Source organism: Buceros rhinoceros, unplaced genomic scaffold (assembly GCF_000710305.1).
Source record: "Buceros rhinoceros silvestris isolate BGI_N320 unplaced genomic scaffold, ASM71030v1 scaffold11606, whole genome shotgun sequence".
NCBI lineage: Eukaryota > Metazoa > Chordata > Aves > Bucerotiformes > Bucerotidae > Buceros > Buceros rhinoceros.
Genome location: NW_010415823.1, coordinates 1 through 20,190, shown reverse-complemented (window position 1 = coordinate 20,190; position 20,190 = coordinate 1). Strand labels below are relative to the sequence as shown.

Genomic DNA, 20,190 nt, shown 5'->3' with positions numbered 1-20,190 from the left:
CTTTCCCTTCCTTGCTGGAGATAATGTAGCACACAGTGACTCAGGCTTTGGGCTTGTAATAAATTTTCTTACTGATGGGGAAAAGCAGCTTTAAATTATTCCACGTATCAGTGGTCACACGCATCAGAAACAAGCTAAAAAATGCTAATGGCCTCAAACCATGAATATCCAGAAGGCATAAAGCTTTTATAGTAAATATATCATTTAACGAAAATATTGAAAGGAAGTGCATCTCCACGAAATTCATCTTCCAGAATGTTATTTTTAATAGATGAATTCATGGCTTTAACCAGAAGTCCTTTTCTTTCCAGTCCTTTTCCAGACACAGAGCCTTACTCCATTCTCTTTGGGTTATGAACAGCATTTGCATCCGGTTCTCCCTGTGCTCCATGGCAGTGAAGCATGCTGTAACGCATGAATTTTACTTCCCTAAAAACTTTGCCTTAAAAACTACCTGAAAAGGTTTCACTTAATAGAAGGCTCTTTTGTTGTATTTATTTTTGTGGGCCTGAAGGAAAAGCTCTGTCTTTTTCTAGCGACTTGATTGTGAAAAATCAGAGGTGGTTCTTTACAGAAGTGGTGCCAGTTCCCTCAGAGGTGTAGTAAATCTCCTAATGCGTGAGGTGGGTAAGTCCATGCCTTTTCATATTCCTTCTCCCGGGCAAGCATCTGGCGTCATGCATCCACGTACATGCTCTGGAACAGGAGGTATTTACTTGGGTTGTCATCATGTAGTGAGGCTAAAGTCAATGGCACTTGACGAGTGCTCTGAAGTTCTCCGGTGGAAGGGTCCCTTTCTTTTGCTTGCAGTAGCTCCCACAATGAGCGAACTGCTATATAAACGCATTTGTCTTCCAAATTAGCAGGAGTTGAACAAACCGCTTCTTTCAGTGAGTGAAAATGCCAGGCGTGTGAAAGACAAATCAGCCATCCATTTCTGTAAAACACCAACTTCTGTATCCGCAGTCTCTTTTTGTGTTGATTTTTAGGATCAGCTATTAATCTACTGAACTCGGCCAGGCTAAGAGGCACGCTGCAGCCCTGTCGGGTGACGTGGTTGCTCCTCACACTTTGCTAAACAGTGGCAAAACCGAACGACCGATTTTTTTTTTTTTTTTTTTTTTTTTTTTTTTTTCCCCAGATAGGCCTCTCTCTTCCTCTGAGTAGAAATTCATTCTGGAGATACCTGCTTAAATTTTTTTTTTTTTTTTTTTTTTTCCCCCAGTACGGCCTCGCTCTTCCCCTGTGTTGCCTGCCAAAGAAAAGGCGAAAACACTTTGTTCTACTCTGTTAATCGGTGTTAAAATACTGGTAGAACTCCTCCAGTCCTAGCCCTCCCAAAACAATTTCAATTAACAGATCTTAGAACTGAACTTGGGAGACTTACCTCAGTGTAGTGGCTTAAGTCCGTTCTATGAAAAGTTATTTTTTGAGTAAGTCGTTTTCTCTTTGCTGTTGCCTTTGTTTACCCGTCAGAGTATGGGAATGAATGAGATTTTCCTTCATCTAAAGGTCTCTGAAGCCCAGGTATGAGACACACTGTGGTAGAAACACTAAATGGCTGGGGTTTTTACATAGAAAAAGTGTTTATGTCACACGCAGCTTTTAAATAACTTAACAAATCAGTACCTGACAGGACTGTGACCATGCATGAAAAGTTTCAACCCATACAGACAGAAAAAGGTAAATAAAGCTGGCTGTAAATGGAAGCTCTCTCCCTTCTTCACTATATGCTATTATCATCAATCACTAAAGCCTTTTTCCTGTAGAAAATCACTTTTTTTCATACCCAGTTTGCTCAGTGATATTGTAATTTCAGCATTTATAGCCTTCGTGTTTGTTCTTGTTGTCGCCTGTCCGGATATTGCAGCCGTGACAGCACGGAGAGAATAACGCTGCTGTAACCAGGTTACTTCTTCAGGCTCAGATGAAGCCTCCTCTCAGGGAAGGGATGAAAACCATGTAATTTAAGTTACTTATAATATGTCTAGACCAAAATTGGGAAAGAGATGACAATGCAGTACAATAAGAAGTTTTCCTTTCTAATTTTTATTGCTGGGTTTGAACTATTCCTTGTTCTATCTTTTTTGCAATTCATAGGCCAGTGTAGGAAGAAATGTGATCTTTATTTTGTGCAAAAGGTGGAGTGTGTCTCTCTCTCTATACATATATACACACACGTGTGTATTTTTTTAAATATGTATATATATATGTAGATAGGTACATACTGTAAATAAATCGGTTATCCATTGCTGTGGTGCTCTGGCACATGATGTTTCACATTAGCAGTTGCTACCAGTCGTCCAAGACTTCTGTATTTGTTTGTTTTGTTGTTGAACTGCAAGTTACAAGTTTGGCAGAGCACTCAAATTCATTAGCGCAGAGGTCAGGTGCAGCAAAGCATTGAAATTTCAAACTAAGTCCCTGACCTGGCTTCTGAAATGGTTAGAAACAAGATATTTTGGGTAGGTGTTTAATTCCCCGCTTCAATTATTTTGTGAATCAGGGATTAATTTCTGGTGTCAGTTTTTCCAATTTTCGCCTTCATGATTGTGATTAGACAGCCTTCTACTCTTGTGTTATTTTCTACGATTTGAACTCAGTAACTTTTAACTTTTTGATACATGAAAATAATGAGATGATGATTGAATAAATAATGCCTCTGAAAACAGAGCAGAGCTGGCTAAGTATCTGATGAAAATTACCCTGGTAGTGTAATAAGACTGAAGAATATTCTTCCGTGGGGGAGGGTCCTGAGCTAAAGTCATCTGCCCAGCCCTTTTCTCAGGGAAGAGGACTTGTGTGGTGCAGACTGAAACTGAGGTAGCGTCAGGGAAAACCACCGTTACTCCTGGCACCTTTTCAGTAGCAGAAAGAGGAAGGAGATCAAGGAGCAAGAGAAACAAATGTCTGTTGGCGTTGGCGCAACTTCTAGCACTGATGGTGCACAAGAAAAGATTCCTATGGGCTGCGAGACTGAAATCTAGGACAGTGATGGTAAGACATTGTAACAGACAGGAAAAAGCCACCAGTGCTGTTGTGTTCATGCTCCTCTTCAGGTGGAGGAGCTGCGACATACGACTCCCAGAGTAGCAGCTTAGGAAATGCACTGAGCTGTGCTTTGAACCTCTCATCCCTCCCTCACCAGGGAAATGAGTTAAGGGTGCGTAGAGGAACAACACAATCTTTTTCTCAGGAAAAAGTAGCATAATTTAAGCCAGTGTTGAAAAACAGAAAAAATAAGGTTTAGGCCGTTATCATACGCAGAGATACTTGAGGCAGTAGTAGGGATATCGGTGGCAGTTTAGTCTGAAATAGTGGTTTTTAACCCCAATGTGTTAGGTCTGATAAATGAAGCAATATGAAGATAAGAGATGCTCTACCCTGGACGTAAAGCTTGGTAACTGTCAAAGATACAGGTGGAAAGGCCAGTGGGTGGGAGCAGACAGCACAGCAGGCAGCAAGCAGGCAGAACAGCAGCTTCGGTATCTGCGAAGGAAAATTAATGTCTGCTTCTCCCTTGAGTATGGAGCTCGAGTTTTGAGTGATAGAGCTGTATTCAGATGGTGGAGTCTGGTAGGCGTAATCGAGATCTGAAGTGTAGATCCGTGAAAAGGGTATGTGTAATTCTCACAGTACATAAATTGGGGGGTTGGTTTGGTGATTTGTTTGGGTTTTTTTAACAGAACTGTTCTTCCTCTACCAGATGAAGTGCCTAGATGCCCATAGGCACTGCAGGAGAACTCTTGCACTTTTTTTCTGGTGTTCGAATTAAAACGATATGGTCATAGTGGTGTAAGTGAACAGAAGTGTTAGTATGGCACCCAGAGCTATGAAGGTTGCTTTGGGGTGGCACGGTTTTTCTCCTGTACAATAACAAACCCACAATATAAGCATTAAATTCACTTTGGAGCAAGAGGAAATACTAAAATAAAATCTTTATATGTTGCAGTAGTTACCTCACTTGCTCCTGAAATGCAGGTGATCCGGAGATGTAGCACAGCTCTGCAAATACCTTGGGGCAATTCAGGGTAAGTTTGAGAATAACTTACTGTAGTGGTAAAGGAAGAAGGAAGATACCAAAGTGCACCAGGACAGCTTGATTTGTCCAAAGTACACAGGAGATCCTTTCTGGGTAGTGGGTCCTCCGGAAAACTACACCAGAGCATTGTTTAGATAGTGCTTTTGATTTAATTTAAACCTTTTTGTTTTACTGGGGGCCTCAGTTGAACAAGCATTAGGAGGGCTGGACCGTGCTTTCATGATGTCTATCTGAAGCACATCATGAAGAAAAAGTACTGAAATCTATCCCCACTCTGTGAACTTGAACTTTAATAATGAAAATAATAATAGAAGAAGTGGCAATTGCTTCTATTTAAGAGTGGACATTACTCCAGTCCCGTCTCAGGAAGTGTTCCCTTCAGATTATATGTAATAACTTTTTCTTCATTTCCTGTGTATTTTTACAAATTTTGTGGATAAACTTAATTTCTGTTCCACTGAGAATCAGCAGCATCTATTCTTTTTTATTGCAATCTAGCTTGTTAAAGAGTCTGTCAGCATTTCTTTTGCGTATTTTGTTCCTTTGTGTGCTTTAAAATACTCCTGCCACACTGTATATTATTCAGCCACTTGCGGCTTGAAACATTGCCTAAATGCTAGCTTATGTTTCCCCATTTTCACCCGCAGCTTTTTATGTCTGGCAACTCAAGTCTTGCAGCAATAATCCAAGTTCCTGCTATGCTTAGAAAAACACCACCTATTTAAAAATATCATCTGCCACCGTTCTCTTGCGCAATGGGTGGATCTGCTTTGGAGGGTTGCAGTGTTTTGTGTGACTCGCTCTCTGTTTTTTAGACGTGAAGTTTTTTACGTAAATTCCGAAATGCTTTTGCCTTTCGTGACTGATCGCTTTTTGGAAGAGTCGAAGCGGAAGGTTTCTGGCTGACTTCCACAAGTAGAAGAGCCTTCAAAAGGTCCTTTCTGTATGCGCTCATTGTACTGATATGATGCCCAAGTTTGCAGAGGCTTTGCTGCTCGGAAGTAGGATCTGTGTTCTGTCACCAGCCTTATCTGTGAAATCCCAGTGGGTGCGAAAAGCAAGAGAAATCTGGGGTTTCTTGGCTGTTTCAATGGTATGTGGAGAGTGGCCAGATTGCTGGAGAAGACGGTTCTCTTGGAATCCTCAACAGCCCGGCCTCCTCATCTGTAGGCACGTAGAGCTCATCTGAGTGCATAAATACAAATAAATAATGCAGTGAAAAAATATGCAGAGTGTTTTGCTGAAGTGTTTCAGTTTGGGAGCTGCCATAAGTAATTTAAATCTTCTGTTGGGATTTATGCAGGCAAGGGGTCAGGTTTAAGACCCTCACAAGTTTTCCTCCTACTATATCTTTCCTACTTTTACATCCTATCGTAATACCTTTTTTCTGCAAAGAAAGTTCCTTTTATTCCCACTTCTTTTCCTGCTTTGAAGAGAACATTTGCTTCTCCATTTCTCTGAAGTAACGAGACCAGAGTAGCTTTGGATTCTTTAATCAGTCTAATAGGGCTTCTTTTAGGGTGTAGAATATCCTTTTTCTGCACAGGACCTTAATTTCTTTGTGAGGTCGCTCCATCTCCAGCACTTTCCTGCTTTTTTAATATAGGAGAAAAAAAAAAAAGGGCCAGCAATTGTCATGCAAACGACTGTGGTCTCTCTTCTCTATTCCAGGCTGATTCACGGAGGGCAACTGCTAAATGGCTTGGCGGGGCCAACTGTGATGAACGCGGCACCGTTTCTTTCCACGACGTGGTTTTCTCCTGATGAACGTGCCACGGCAACAGCCATCGCCTCGCTGCTCAATTACCTGGGCTCTGCCGCTGCCTTTCTGGTGGGACCTCTCGTAGTGCCATCTCCTAATGGAACATCTCACCTCCTGCTGCTATCGCAGAGCAACACTGAGCACATCAAGGACCGCATCGAGGCTGTGCTGTATGCAGGTGTGGTTTAAAGAGAAACATTTGTGAAAAAATGATAAAAGATTGCCGTTCTCCCATGGTGTGTTTGGTACTTGTGAACCACTACCCTCTAGTGGCTGGTCTGCCCGGAAAGCAGCTGCTGCCTGCTGGGAAATTCCTTTTGCGTAGGGAAGATTTAGAAACGGCCTTTTGTACAGCCTGATTCCAAGGGAAGCATTTCAGTTGTTTGTACCGGCTGACCCTAGAAATGTCTTTTAGGAGAGCTGACGCTTTCCCCGAGCCTCCAAACTTCTTGAATTTTCGTTTAAAAATGTGCCCATTACATGTTGGGTTTTTTTCTTGGGTTTCTTTAAGGCTGGAAATCCAACAGTCTTTCATCATTAAATCCTTACCTGTGTTAATTCGATTAATTTGATTTAAGACTTGGATATGCCTTTCAAACATGATTAGATTATTAGTAATTAAGAATCTAACATTGAAGTTAGAACTCCACAGATTCTATGGAGAACTAAAACCACCGGACTGTTACATCATGAGCAACTTCAGTGAAGTGACAGCAGTTTACTGGAGAAAAACACTGATCTGAAATTCGCCTGATACAACATAGATTTTATGTCCTTGCTCTTTTCCATGCGATGGCTCTGTGTGTCACTTACAAAAATTAGCTTTAAAGGAAAAGAGTTGCTTAAGTGGCTTGAGAGCCAGTGACCTGCCTCTTAGTGGATATAAATTGGTGTTTTTATTAAGGTATTTTCTGGTATTTATTAAGGGCAGCTGAACTTTACCATGTCACGGCAGTTGCATGTTTGGTTGGGTTTTTTCCCCCCGCCGTATAATTGCAGCCTTTGAAATGCAGCCAGGAGTTAGCCCTAAACGTTCCGGAGTTCTTAAAGTATACAGACTGTGTAGTTTATGTGCAGGTTTATGGGATTGATTTAGCAGTCTGTGGTCATTTTTTCCTGGTCATTATTCTTAGGGGAATTGTGTCGAGTTAATACTCCTGTTGGATGAGGGCCACTTGACTGTTCGTTTTAAAGAAAGCACAGGAGAAGTGGGATCGGTATTTCAGCAAGAATTTGTGAGCAACCTCCTTCTTGCTGGGCTTGTGCATTGGAACGGCGGGAAAGTTTGGGTTTGGTTAGGCGTTTTTCAGAGGTAAATGTTACATTAGACTCTGAAAACCTCGTGGCAGATGAAAACAGCCGGTGTGAAAAAAGGAAAAATGCAGGCAAGTCAGCTGTTGTCTCCTGAAGAGCAGGAGATAAAAGGGGAGGAAAAATCTAGCAATTAGAGAAGTGCTTTAGCTCTCCCTCTCCAGATTTTCTGTGGAGAAGAGTTCATCTGCCTAAGAAAAGTGTATTTTTGTGCCTAAAACCGCTGTCCTGAGTCTGGTAGCACTAGAAATGCTGCTTTCAGCAGCCCGTTAGATTCACTTTCTCTTCTGGGAGGTTTTCTGAAGTGTTTTCTTCGGGAACTGGGATGGATCTTGCTTGCCGCCAAAGTTCAGTGGTGTGTCTTGCCTGTCCCATGTCTCAGCACGTCTTTCTGAGCCTTTCTGAGCCAGCAGGGGTTTGGTAACCTCCCGTAGACCTGTTTGGGACTGCTGGTCCTAGCATAAGATGATCTACAGCAGCTCTCAGCTTCCTAGGAAATGTGTTTTGTGGGGCACCTGTAGTTCTTACTTACTATTTGAAAGTGCTCGGAGCAGAGGCGGTTTCTTTGTGCAGCTGCGCTTGTGGTTGTGTCATATGGGGCACGTCTTTTCAGGAGCTACACCACCTTTAACTGAAAAAGAGCTGGTTCATGAGCATTACTGGCCTGCAGTGAATGGCAGTGGTGGTGGCAAAACGTCCAATAGGTTTAAAATTGGTAGGAACTGTCGAAGAGGAGGTCGCTTTGAATCCCTTGTGGGATTTGTCCTGTCTCACCCATCCTCTGTTTCCCTGGAGAGCTGAAGGAGGAAGGTCCCCACTGTCTGCTTTCCCTTACGCCAGGGAGGCTCCAGAGGTGGAAGGAAGGCTGCCTCCTGGTGGGCGACTGCCTTGTGGTGGTCGTCCAGCTCCGTTTACTCGCAGAATGGGAAATACCTGGCAGATGTGGCAGGGCACTATTTGTCCCCTTAATGGGCTGGGCAGAAAACGAAGCTCAATTTGGCTTCTCCGTAAAGAGGTAACAGAATGGAGCAGAACAAGGGGCAGGACCCAGATGTGCCACTTCCCTACTTCGTCAGCGTGTGTGGTTGGGCTTGGTGGCCCTGCTTTCAGATGCCATGGGAAAGGCAGTTTCTCAGGACAAGCGCTCTGCACTCCAAACCGAGTTCCATTTGCGATGGAGTTGTTGCTTGTGTGTGAGGTAGCATTAGGTAAGCAGCCTCCAAAAAGGTGGCTGATGACTTTTAAAAGATGGTAATGATGTGAATTGTTAACTTGGGATCAGCAGCGTGCCAGGAGCGTGCAAATTTCCCAAGGACTTAACCTCAAACATTATTACAAAGCAATTGCTTATAAACTCATTGTGAAATTGCTCTGTTAGCTCCAGTCTCTTCTGTGTTTGACTAAATTGCTGCTCCTTTATCTCAGATGCGGAGCAGAAGCTCAGCTGAATTACCGCAGCCTCTTTCCATGTCATCTGTGTCGCTGCACATTCTAGTTCACGGCTGAAATGGTACAAACGTGGCAAATCAGGATTGAATTGTATTACCTGAATTGCGTAAGGAAGCTTGAATTATTCTGGGCTGCAGCCAGGTGCTTTCCTAAACATCAATGTAAAATCATTATTTGTTTTAAAAAAGGTGCGTGTGAAGAGCCCTCATTCTCCATTTTGCAGGACAGGATGAGGAGGAGGGGTCCTGGGTTTGGGTGAGGTTTTGTGCCACGAGTAACCTACCTGGAGGAAAAAGACCTTGTATCAACGTGGCTAGTGTCTCCGTACACCTCTTGTTTTCTGTGTGGGGCTTACAGAGGCAGCAGGGAGCCTGCTTCCTAGGCTCAGATGCGTATTTCTTTATCTAGTCTGGCAGAGTAGATGATGAAGGGTATAAAGGTGTGGGTCTCCTAACGAGGAAGGAAGGCCGTATGTAAGAGATCGGATGAGTTTGGCAGTATCTGGACTTTTGATAGAGGTGCGTCATACAAATAGCTTAGATGGCCCTAAAGACTTTGATTCTTCAATAGATGGAGCTGCTTTAATTTCCAAAGTGAGTTCTGCTCTTCTGTGCATGAGGGCAGCCTTTGTGAGGCAAATTTGTTAGCCTGGAAAGTATAACTCTGGGAAACATAAAAGAGAGGCGAGAAGGTACTACAAGGACTGCATGCTGAATTTAATAATTAAAAAAAGTTGATATGGTACTCTACTGTTCCTACCGCAGCAGTTTGACTGGCAGGAGTCTTGAGGCAACCTGCAGAAGAGGCCCCAGATGGGCACCTGTTACAGAATATTACTGTGACTTAAAAAAATTATCGACGTGTTTTACATTCTTCAGAAGAAGAGCTACACTTTCCCCAGCAGCATAATGAAGTTGAGCAAAAGCACCTTGGACAAAGCTTACAGGTTTTTGTGGTCACATTCGTGTTGGCTATACCTGTCTGCAGTCTGAAATCTTCCTTTAGTGTGGGATTAAATTGTGTGCGTGTCTCCAAGCTTTATGTAGACCTAGATGCAGCAGAAGGGGATAAACAGCTTTTGGGCAAGCCTTGCTTCTCTGTCTAGCATTGTCCTGCAGTGACAAAGCATCTCATCCCTTTCTTTGATCTGGGATGGATGATCAGTTATGGCCCGTTCTTTATCCACTGCTCACGGTCTCAAAAACAACGTACACAAAGATAGAAATTAATCTCTTTGCTGGAGAACAGAGGAGATGTAGTCAGAAGGTCTGGTTAAAGTGCCCTTGACCCTCAAGATAGCAGGAAAAGAGACACCATGTAATTTGAAATGAATCCTTTAGTATTTGATCATGAAGAATGGCATTGACACAATCCCAGTATGCCTTCAAAAGAAATTTAGTGTGGACTTTTTTCCCCGGTACCGAATAGAAGCATTCATTTCCCTTCTCCATCTCCAGCTGATCCATTTAGACTCCAAGTGTTATTTACTTCTCTGTTTCCTGAATTTATTTTCTTCTGCTTTAGCAGAAGAGCTGGCAGAGTGCCATGTTCGTACTGATTTATTAAAAAAGAGAAGAAAAAAGAAAATGAACACAATTGAGTATCCAGCTCTGCTGGAATTTATTTGTGGTGTCAGTGAACACGTCTTTGTTATAAGATCACAGGTTCTTTCAAGATAACACACTTCAGCTATACACTTTTTTTCTCCAGCAGCCAAGAGTCTTGTTTTCAAAGGAGGTAGTAGAAATACTGGGATTGAGGACTGTGGAGAACATGACATACATTGCAAAAGGCCTGTAAAACAAATTAATTAGGCTGGCTGTGGGTAGAGCTCGTTTCACTCAGAATGGCTGATCACAGGGCTTGCTGAGGAGTGTCTGTGAAACGCTCATCACTTGGCGAGTTCGGGTTCAAAGTTTTGCTATGAAATCTTTCGAGGATCTGGAATACCCGCTGCTGAACAAGAGGAGCATCTGCAAACAGCTGTATTCTTTCAGTTTTCTCCTTATTACCCGTGCTCTTGCTGTTCCTGAGCGATGGCTGCTCCGCGGTTTTCTCTTTACGTTCTGTTGCCGTGTCATACTGTTTGTGTCTGAGATGCTGCCTTGCTTGACCTTTCCTTTGCCTTCATCATCCTGCGCACTGAGTAATTGTCGTTCCGTGCCCTGGGGCTTCCCCGGGCCCATCTGTTTAAAGTGTCTAGCACACATTACCTGCACCATGCTGCTTCTGTCAGGAGGTAGCATGGCCAAATCTTCATAATGCAGTTCTCGCTGCAGTGAAATAGCACAAGCTTTCCTTTTGCTCCGCTGAGAACCTGGTTCTCTGCAGCTCCTGTCACTGGGATGGACTTGCCAGTATTTCTCCATCTCAGTTTGAAATCTCGCCTGGGGAAGAAAAAAGAACTTCTTCACGTTATGGAGTTCTGTTGTTGGGAGCAGTAAAGCACTTGTCGTGAGATTTACGTATCAGAGGCTGGCTGGTAACAGTGCTGTACCAAAATAAGTCTTTCGTTGTTAACGTCTGTTCTGGGTTTGTGTTTCTCTGCCCTCTTGTTTAGAATTTGGAATGGTTTCCCTGATATTTTCTGCGGCATTGGCCTACTTCCCCTCGCGCCCTCCGTTCCCTCCCAGCGTGGCTGCAGCGAGTCAACGGCTCAGCTACAGGAGAAGTTTTTGCAGACTGTTAAGGTAGGTCCTCTCTGGGTTTCGGCTTCAAAGCAGATCAGCACCTAAATAAATAAAAACAAGAGCACTTTAATCTTCTCGTTGAGCAAACAAGTTGGTTTGTAGTGCTTTAAAACAAAATAAAATGAAATATTAATGCTGAGACATAAAAGGACGCAACTGCTAAAAAGCAGACATTAAATTTTAAATCATTGGGTATATCTCAGCCCCAACACTGCTTTGGTCATGCCTTTAGCACGGCTTTTCTTATGCAGTGCTTCTGCTACGTCAGGTTATATGAGATTATTAACAGCGTGCGTGCTGCTAGATATGAGAGAACAATTAACGACGCTGGGCATAACTAACTAACAAGCTGCTCTCTTCCGTGTTTATTGTATGGGAATCAATTTGGGGTTTGATTGTCATTCAAAGGAGCATTCAGCTGTTTTCATTCAGCCATGGGAGCAGTGAATTAACTGAAACCATTACGTGATTTATTAGATCTTGTTAATTTTACATTAAAATAATGAATGGGGAGTGGGAGAAGTATCTCCAGATGGGTTTCTGGACAGGTTCAAAAGTGAGTTGCTGTCTTCTAAATTTTTGGTTTTAAAAGCTTTATAAAGGAAGTGACATCTCCAGCTTGGCAACTTCTCCCACTTGGGCTTTTTTGGTAAGATGCAGTCCTGCCCCCCTCGTGTTTGTACAGTGTCTTGTGTAATGGGAATCCGCTCTCAGAGGAGCAGCTAAAGCAACTGAAATACTAACACTGAGCAACCCTGAAGGCCCATGCCCCGTATGTGACACTGCACAGATTAACTTCCTGGGGCAACGGAGAACCGCTCCCATGGTGCGGAGTGTGGCTGGCTTCACTGGGGGGCTTCGGGCTCCTGCTGTAACTGCTGCTTGGGTCGTGTAGTGATAGGGGCTGAATCTGCCTACAAAGGGCTGCTTCAAATTTGGTAATCGTGGAGCTTCAGGCATTTAGTTATCACGGACCTGTTGTGGGCTGTGCTTTCTAGACATGTGTTTAGAGCCGGCAGAAACAACTCACCTCTTGTCACTGGTTTTGGTTGGTTTTTTTTTTTTCTTTTGTTTTTGGAGGCTTTTGTTGCAATTTGGAGTAGTAAATAGTTGACGAGATGCTTAGTCCTGTGTGTTCATCCTGGAGCAGGCTGGCGCTTGGGAGGAGGTGTGAGTACAGCTGGCTGGCTAGTCTGCGAAGTGACCCACTCAGGGTATTAAAAACCAGCAGTTCCCATCAGGAGACTTAGCATGTGCAATAAGGCTGTTACGCACCCAGGCCGATGTGTGCTGAGACCCTACCTGAGGGCTGTGTTGTAAAAATGTTGCTGTTGAACAGAAATCCAAACAGCAACTGACTCTGCAGGTGACATATAAAATTTCTGTGGAGTGTACTCTGTTTGGAAGCTTTATAACCATCAGGTTCCTCTTCCAAGTGGTGTAAACAGCAGACCTGAGATCCTGGTAAGGTCTGGAGATAAATAGCGAAGCTGACTTGCTAGTCACTGTCAGTGAAACTTCAGAAAACAAACCGGGAGCTGAAATAATGAGCAGAGTTGTTAGTGTCTCCAAGAACCAACAAGTTTTTAAAATGCAGTCGGGTAGATCACTCTCCCTTCCCTCTGCTCTTGATGCTTTCTTCCACGCTACCCCTTATCAAAGACACTTCTTCATTCCTCTGTACATGAAACAATCAACAGTTTCTCTTCAAACCCACTTATCTTGGGGAGCCTTTCAGCAACAATCCATCAAGCAAAGGGGTTTTAGAAAAGAAAATAGTATCTGCTGGGCTTCAAAAGAAATCTGTCATCTGCTTCATTAGGCTTCTAAGCTCTGTTGCCTGCCTAATCTAGCCTTCATAATTCTCGGCCCAGAGAGCCTTTCTTTTGACGTAGTAGTGTAGACGGAAGGTGATCAGCTGACGAGGACCAGGAAATCATGACTTCTCCTTATTGCAGACGTCCCCTCTGGTGTAAGCTGTGAATTTCCGTGTAAGCTGTGTGTAAGGCATTTAGGATGTGTGTGAGCCGGTGGGCTGACCCAACTCTACTCCCAGAGACACTCGTGAGAATCGAGATGTTCATCATTTCCCTCTTCTCTCCCCCAGGCTGCAGATTTCTTACTTCAAAATAAAGCTGCAGAGTATAACTTCACCATTGAAGTCATTGACCTTTCTCCATAGACACCAGAAGGATCTATCACATTCTTGCAATTCCCACGCTCCTTCATGTCTTCAGGTCCTCGAGCAGTCATCTTCACAAGCTGCTTCTTGCAGAGTTGTATTATACATGTCTGTCTTCTTAGGGTCAGCCGTCCCCTGCAGGCCATTCTTTTGGGGACTTGCTGAGGAACTTTGTTCTTCCTCCTAATGTGGAGGATTCCTGCTTCTGGAGATTAGAACGATTCACTGATCTCGGGTTATCTCCTGATCCCAACTCTCTCAGCCTGCGGTGGGAGACAACAGATTAGTCATGGTTTGGGAGCTAAGCCCAAATCTTCTAGCAGTCTGTCACACACTGTGATAAGTGAGGTTTGAATTTCCATTAGAAAAATTACAACAACGCCCTTTCTCAGTTTCTCAGGTGAAGCAAACAGGCCTTTCCCCCCTCCCTCCCTCCCTCCTATTTCAGAATAAGCCACAAATTTCCATGCAAAAAACTCTAATACAAGGAAATAGTTGATAAGCCTTAAAATCTGCATTAAGAGAACATGCTTTGAAGTAAGTAGGTGCTTTTAGCTGGTTACGTGCTTTTTATATTTTTCAAGGGACTGTGAAAGCAATTTTGAAATTCCCTAACGGGGTTTTTGTGCCTCAGTATTTCTTTAATGACACTTTCATATGACATCACCATCCAGTGGTGGAGGCTGCTCAGGCTGCGCCTGATAGTAATAGGCGCTGTCAGAGATATTCTGAAAATGGTGACTGACTTTGACGGGGTTTCCCTCTGAACCAGCCTGTGGTACAGATTCTAGTGGCATTCAGTAGGATTCTGGGGGGGAAAAAACCCAAAAAACACACCAACCAGAAGAAAACCCCAATTTGTATTCCAGCAGAACGGTTTAACAGAGGCTGATGCTGATATCCTGTCATCAGGACTGATAGGATGGAAAGCAGCGCGGGTTCACCGGCTGGTGGTGTGACAGACAGGGCGATTTTCTCTTCTCAGGGGAGCAAGTGCACGATTGCAAAACCAAATACACGTGACTGGAGCTGTGAAGAGCGGAGCTGCTGCTTCAGAGATATGTCTCAAAGAGCTTTAGCTCTTACTGCAGAGGCCAGCGCTAGCTACTGCTGGACAAGGGGCCAGCATCACCTCTTGGTCCCACAGGTTACAAAGTGCTCCCTCCCTCAAAAGCAGCTCTTTACTGAAGACAAGGTTCAGATAGCCAAAGATTTGGAATGCTGAGCAAGTGTTACCTTGAAAGAGTGCGGTGAGGCTTGTTCCCTCTTTGCGAGCTACAAGGCTGTATAATGTCCATGGGCACTTTTACTTGATTCTGCAGATGCTGAATTGGCTTTTACTTGGATAGTGTTAAATAGCGTCAGAAAACCTGCCTGAAGAGATGCCAAGAGAACGCAAGATAGACCAGGGACATTAAGAGAGAAAAAAAGGAAAACAGACGGCAAATGCTTTAGTGTGCGAAGAAATATAAGCAGTGTGTAGAAGAGCGGAAAGTTTGAGAGTTGTTTTTCTTCGCATTAAAAAATAAATTTGACATGAATGATAATTGAGAGAAGGGTGTATGTTCATGTGACAGAAATGTGGTGTTCAAGAAGAGGATGTGTAAAAAAGAACATTGCAAAAATCACTGGCTGGTGTGATGTGCCTGGAGCTTCGAGGGGAGTAAAATGGTGTAAGCTGCAAACCTCTGAATGTTTTGGAGGGTATTTGAAGCTCTTTCTCTCTCCCTTGGCTGTCATAACTGTGCCATCAAACTGCCACTGCATGCCAAAGCCCTGCTGCTGATCAGGATCGATGTTATTTAAGTTGTTTGGGAATGGGGAGAGCCACATGTTGTGGTTCCACAGATTTCCAAGGTTATCCCATGGGAGTCACCATAAAATTCCTTCACTTTCAGATATCACTGTTGCAGAGTCCTGTGTATTCATCCTGGAGCAGGCTATTCCAGATATTTTTCTGGTTTTATTCCCAATTTGAAATGTTTTTGAGGAGAAATTGGATGTCCCTTAGCAAAGATTTCCCATTTGCTTTCGGGTAGGTGGGGCAAATTGGTGGTGGTATCTGCCTGCCATCTCCTGTTTAGCTGTGTAGGATGAAGATAATGACACAGCTTTGACTGCTTCATCTTCACTGAATGCTAAAGGTTGAATAATTTTAATTGGGAGGGAAGAGTAAACAGGTTGACTATTTAAACTGTCAAAATTTTCCACTCTTGTAACTGTACTCATCTCATTTCCAGAGCTCTCCCCACCTTTCACAAAAACGAAAAGCAGTAAAACAGTTTAACAACAACAACAACAAAAGTGCAGTTCAAAAATTATGAGTCTCTGAATTTACTCTTGGAACGTGCTTTTTGTCATTTACAGAAGTGCTTGTTGTTCCCAGCACACCCTTAGGGTAGTTAAGTTACCTGTGCAACCCCTGGCACGACTCCGAGTCCCAGCTGCAGCGAACTGTCTGTGTTTTGTCTTCACAGCAATTTCCGGTTCTTGATGATTGCGTTAGCCTATGCTATACCGCTGGGTGTTTTCTCTGGCTGGTCTGGGGTGCTGGATTTGATATTAACGCCGGTTCATGTAAGCCAAGTAAGTATCTCCTGACTGTCAGCTGCTTGGGAAGTGGCATGGTTTTATTTTCCGCTAGCATGCAGTTTTATCAGGTTTGTGTGTTTAAGCTTCTGTTAATATGTATGGACCACTTTGCTCCTGAAATTTTAAACAAAGTAAACTGTAGCTCTGCCATCCGAAACTGCCACGATTCTCCCTGCTGAGGCCCCACCAGCGGTGAGTGTTTGCAGAACCATACACACCTATTAACAAGAAGGAAGGGGCAGGTAAACAAATGGTTGGCTGCTGCAAGTTTAGTGAAAGAAAAATAACGTTTTACCAGGTAGGAAGGTGAGGTAGACAGAAGAGAATTTCTAGGCTTTTGATAGAGTGTTATAAAAATGAGGAGGACATTACTCAGATTCTGTAGAGAAGTCGTGTTTAGGGCACTGGCTACTTAGTCGTACTTTATTTTAGACGGTTTATTGCCTTTTGAATATCCTAGAAGTAGTCTTGCACTTCAGGTTATTGTGGGGTTCTGCTGCTAGCAGTTGGCAGCTCCCACAAACCATTTGTTTTGAAAGTAACATCACCTTGTTTTCTCATCTTTAACACGTTTCTCTCTGTTCCGTTTTGTTTTCCTGTCAGGTAGATGCAGGCTGGATTGGATTTTGGTCTATAGTTGGTGGTTGTGTTGTTGGCATAGCAATGGCAAGGTAGGAATAATTACAGGTTCTTCTCCATTTCTTCAACCATGATTGTCATTTAGCTTGTCTGTTTATTAACATAACTTGTCTTCTCTCCTAGAAACTTGAAATGGAAAATGCGTTCTGGGGTTATGGTGCGTTTCTTGTAGAGCAGTAGTTTGTATATTCCAAGTTAGTGGTTGCTGGGGGTTGGGAACTCCATGAGTGTGTACCTCAGTTTGGCGAGTCACACTGTCACTCCTGACAAATGCTCCCTATACGCCTCTTTTAAACACAGTTCTTGTGAGTTCAGCTGGTATGAGGGGAACCCCTTGTACACATTTGGAAAGCATTGAGAAATTGGTGTCTGTCTCCTTCCATCCTCGCTTTTGGGCACATCGATTCCCGAAGGGATGTTGGGAATGTAGCACAGGCAGCCTACCTGCAATAGCCTTGCATTCCTCCACAGATGTCAGTCTGGGCTCGTGTTGGCCACGTTGCTGGGTTCCTATAGGGCCTGACTTATTTTTTGCTGTCCTGCTCTGGGCCACCATACGGATGTACCTATGCTTTTCAGGTATCCAAACACGCCTCTCTCTGGCCATCACAAGTGCTGATTACACGGAGAGTGGAAAAGCAAGAAATTTGAAAAAAGGGCTGGGGAGAGGGAGGAAAAGTCTTTCCAGAGACACTTGGGCAGTCAGCTTGTAAAACTGATTAAAACCGAGCATGTTCTCCTTGCTTGGGGTTGTCTTGTCCTGGCTTCTCTATGGCCACTCTTCAGACTCCAGTTCTGCGGTGAGTTTAGCGTGAGTGCAGGGTATGTCATTGCTGCAGTCATTGTGGGATTGCGGACCCGGAGAAGCACTTTTTCAGGACAGACATTGAAGAAGCTCCCTTGTTCACTCGCTCTGCATCATCAGAGTACACAATACATAAAGAAATGTGAGGTTTCTCATCCTGACATTCTGCAGGCTGCCTAGCAACTGCGAGGGAGGGAGGGGAAAAAACTCCTGACCTAGGGAAAAGAAACAAGTGCTTCCCTCCCGTCTGCTCCAGATGCAGGCCGAAGGACTTCATCTGTCCAAACAGAGTGCACAGTCTGATTTCCTCTAAAAAGAGTCACTTTTGGTTAGCTGAGCTCAGAGAGGAGGTTGCCTCTCTAAGAGAAGCAAATACTTAAAACCAACTTCTGTAAACGACACAGATGCTGCAGCAGGTTACAACCTGAAGCAGGTAGCCAACTAGTTTAATCTTTTCCACCATGAGTTAATCTCTGGTGTATTTGCAATGTTTCAGTAGCAGAGGGGCACCCTTAGCAGCACACTTAACGTTGTTAGGCGGGAATCTGCTGACTCAATGCCAACATGCAAATCTCAGTCTTTACGGTAGATTAGTTTATTTAATATATTGCCTGGGTTAAGTTTCAGGAAATGCTGACAGGCTCTTTAGCTGCTTCAAAATTTATTTCAGACCTTGTTGAATTACCAGTATTCTGTAGCATTCAGAGCTGTGCTTTTGAGCAGGTTTGAAAAATAACCAACAGTCTGTCTCCAAATACGTCTTTTTAACTTGGGAGATACACAGGTCGAATGGGAGGGTTTGCATACAGAAAGGGAGGGAGGAGGTGATTTGTCACCCCTGACGGATGACTCTCCCTCCTAGGCCTATTCAGCATTTATCTGTGTAGGGTTGAATCAATGACGAGCCTGACTGTAATCTGCTGAAAGTTGTAATTAGGAAAATTAACTAATGATTCTTGTCAAGGCTGACACGTTGATGTATTTCACTGTCAGAGCTGTGATTTGCGAGGCAAGCAGCTCTCTCCCTTAACCAACTCTCAAGAAGCTGTTGGGTTTTGGTTGGTTTTTTTCCTTTTTTCTTTTTTTTTTCTTTCCCCTGCTGATTTATCAGATGAAAATTGGTGCCATTTAGGAATTTTCTCCTTCCATTTTTGTCAGTGCAGATTCTACTATTTAGAACTGCACCAGCCTGAGCCTTGCCCTGGTCCCTCCTGTCACAGTAGGTGTTAAATCATCTGTGTTTAAAGTAACGCCCAGTTTGGAAGTTTGTGTATCTACCTCATTTTCAAAATGGTGCGAGTTTTCCTCGGTGCAATACATAAATCCTCCTGCTTTCCTCCCACTGCTATCCCAACAGCCATGAGCTTAGGTGAGTTCAGCTAATTGTGGTGCATTTTTGTGATTGAAAAACCGGGGCTATTTTGGGCAGCTGGCAGGTGCCGTACCCTTTGCTGGCAGCTTTCGAATGGTGCTGGTTCGAAGAAAAGCAGTGTTGAAGATCGACATTCGTATCAATGCTTGGAAACACAGCTGGCAGGTGCCGTACCCTTTGCTGGCAGCTTTCGAATGGTGCTGGTTCGAAGAAAAGCAGTGTCGAAGATCGACATTCATATCAGTGCTTGGAAACACAATCCATTACCTTTCGCAGCTTTTTTTGCCACGTTTTCTAACCGTGATAGCTGTTTCTGAGGGTTTGTCCTCCACAGCACAGTTTTTCCTCCTGCTTTTAACCTGCAGTGCGTTCAAAATGCTGAAACTTGGTGAAGATAATTTCCTTAGTAACAAGCAGTGTTGTCAGCCACACCAGCGTGTGATTTTAACTGTAGGGCCCAGCCTAGGGCTGGATTTGCTGGGTTGCAGGAGGCTGTTACCAGCAGCAGACTTGGAGGTCTGTGCTGGGGTAAGTGTGTACCTTCTTCCTTGGTGCGCCTGCTTTTTTAGTAGCAGCAGCAGCCATCCTCTTACGTGCTGGATGGTGCAAAAGGATTTAAACAGAACGGAGGGTTTTGAGAGCAAGTACTAGGTCAGAGGATAAAAATAGTTTCATTTTTTGATTGAAACAATTATTCAGATGAGGTGATGAGATTTACAGTTGTTTTTATTCTCCTGTAACTAGACAAGAAGTGGCAGCTCCTCAATTACCAACTTCAGGCTAGTTTGCTCTGTCATTTTTTTCCCCATTATCTGAGTTGCTGGCTGAAGTTGGTAGCTACATCAACTTTTCAGTTTGTATTTGACCCTGTGATATTTATGCCCCGCCCCCACCCGTGATATCCAAGAGCTCTTTGGAGCACACTGCTGCCACCGATACCCAGACCAGGATCTCTGTGTCAGAAAGAGTTGCAGATGCTCAGGAAAGGTAGATCTTTGCTCCGTTTAACTCCTGAATGGTTTAGTGGCATATCATCCTCCCACCCCCACACATACCTGGTGGTAGGGTGGAGATGGAGGACCGCCTAGAGATACCTTCCAGACCTGTTCTCTGTGAACGTCCCTCCCTGACGGCTGCTGTTTCTCACACTGGGTTTCACTAGGTGGGATGTACGTAACTGTAAGGAGGGGGAATAGGGATGTTGTCTGCTGGCAGACAAAGCGAGGAGTCTCTGTGAAAGAAGCTGGAAGTTTGTACTTTGAGATGCTTCTGAGAAGCTTTTTAAAATTGCTGATTTTGACCTCAGCGATCCTGAAGAATAATTAAAGAAACTGGCAAGCCACTGG

At 43.8% G+C, this 20,190-nt stretch overlaps 1 protein-coding gene across 1 annotated transcript in view; it reads left to right on the top strand.

The window, feature by feature from the left end:
* The window catches only part of LOC104494690 (disrupted in renal carcinoma protein 2 homolog), a gene marked incomplete at its 5' end in the record, with an annotated part of 31,463 nt that extends 14,760 nt beyond the window's left edge, over positions 1-16,703 (top strand). Inside the window, 4 exons of the mRNA XM_010137554.1 lie at positions 5,714-5,982; positions 11,125-11,254; positions 15,914-16,022; positions 16,632-16,703. Coding sequence (XP_010135856.1) covers positions 5,714-5,982; positions 11,125-11,254; positions 15,914-16,022; positions 16,632-16,703 — 580 coding nt within the window. The remainder of the gene's footprint in view (positions 1-5,713; positions 5,983-11,124; positions 11,255-15,913; positions 16,023-16,631) is intronic.
* Positions 16,704-20,190: the final 3,487 nt, after the last annotated feature.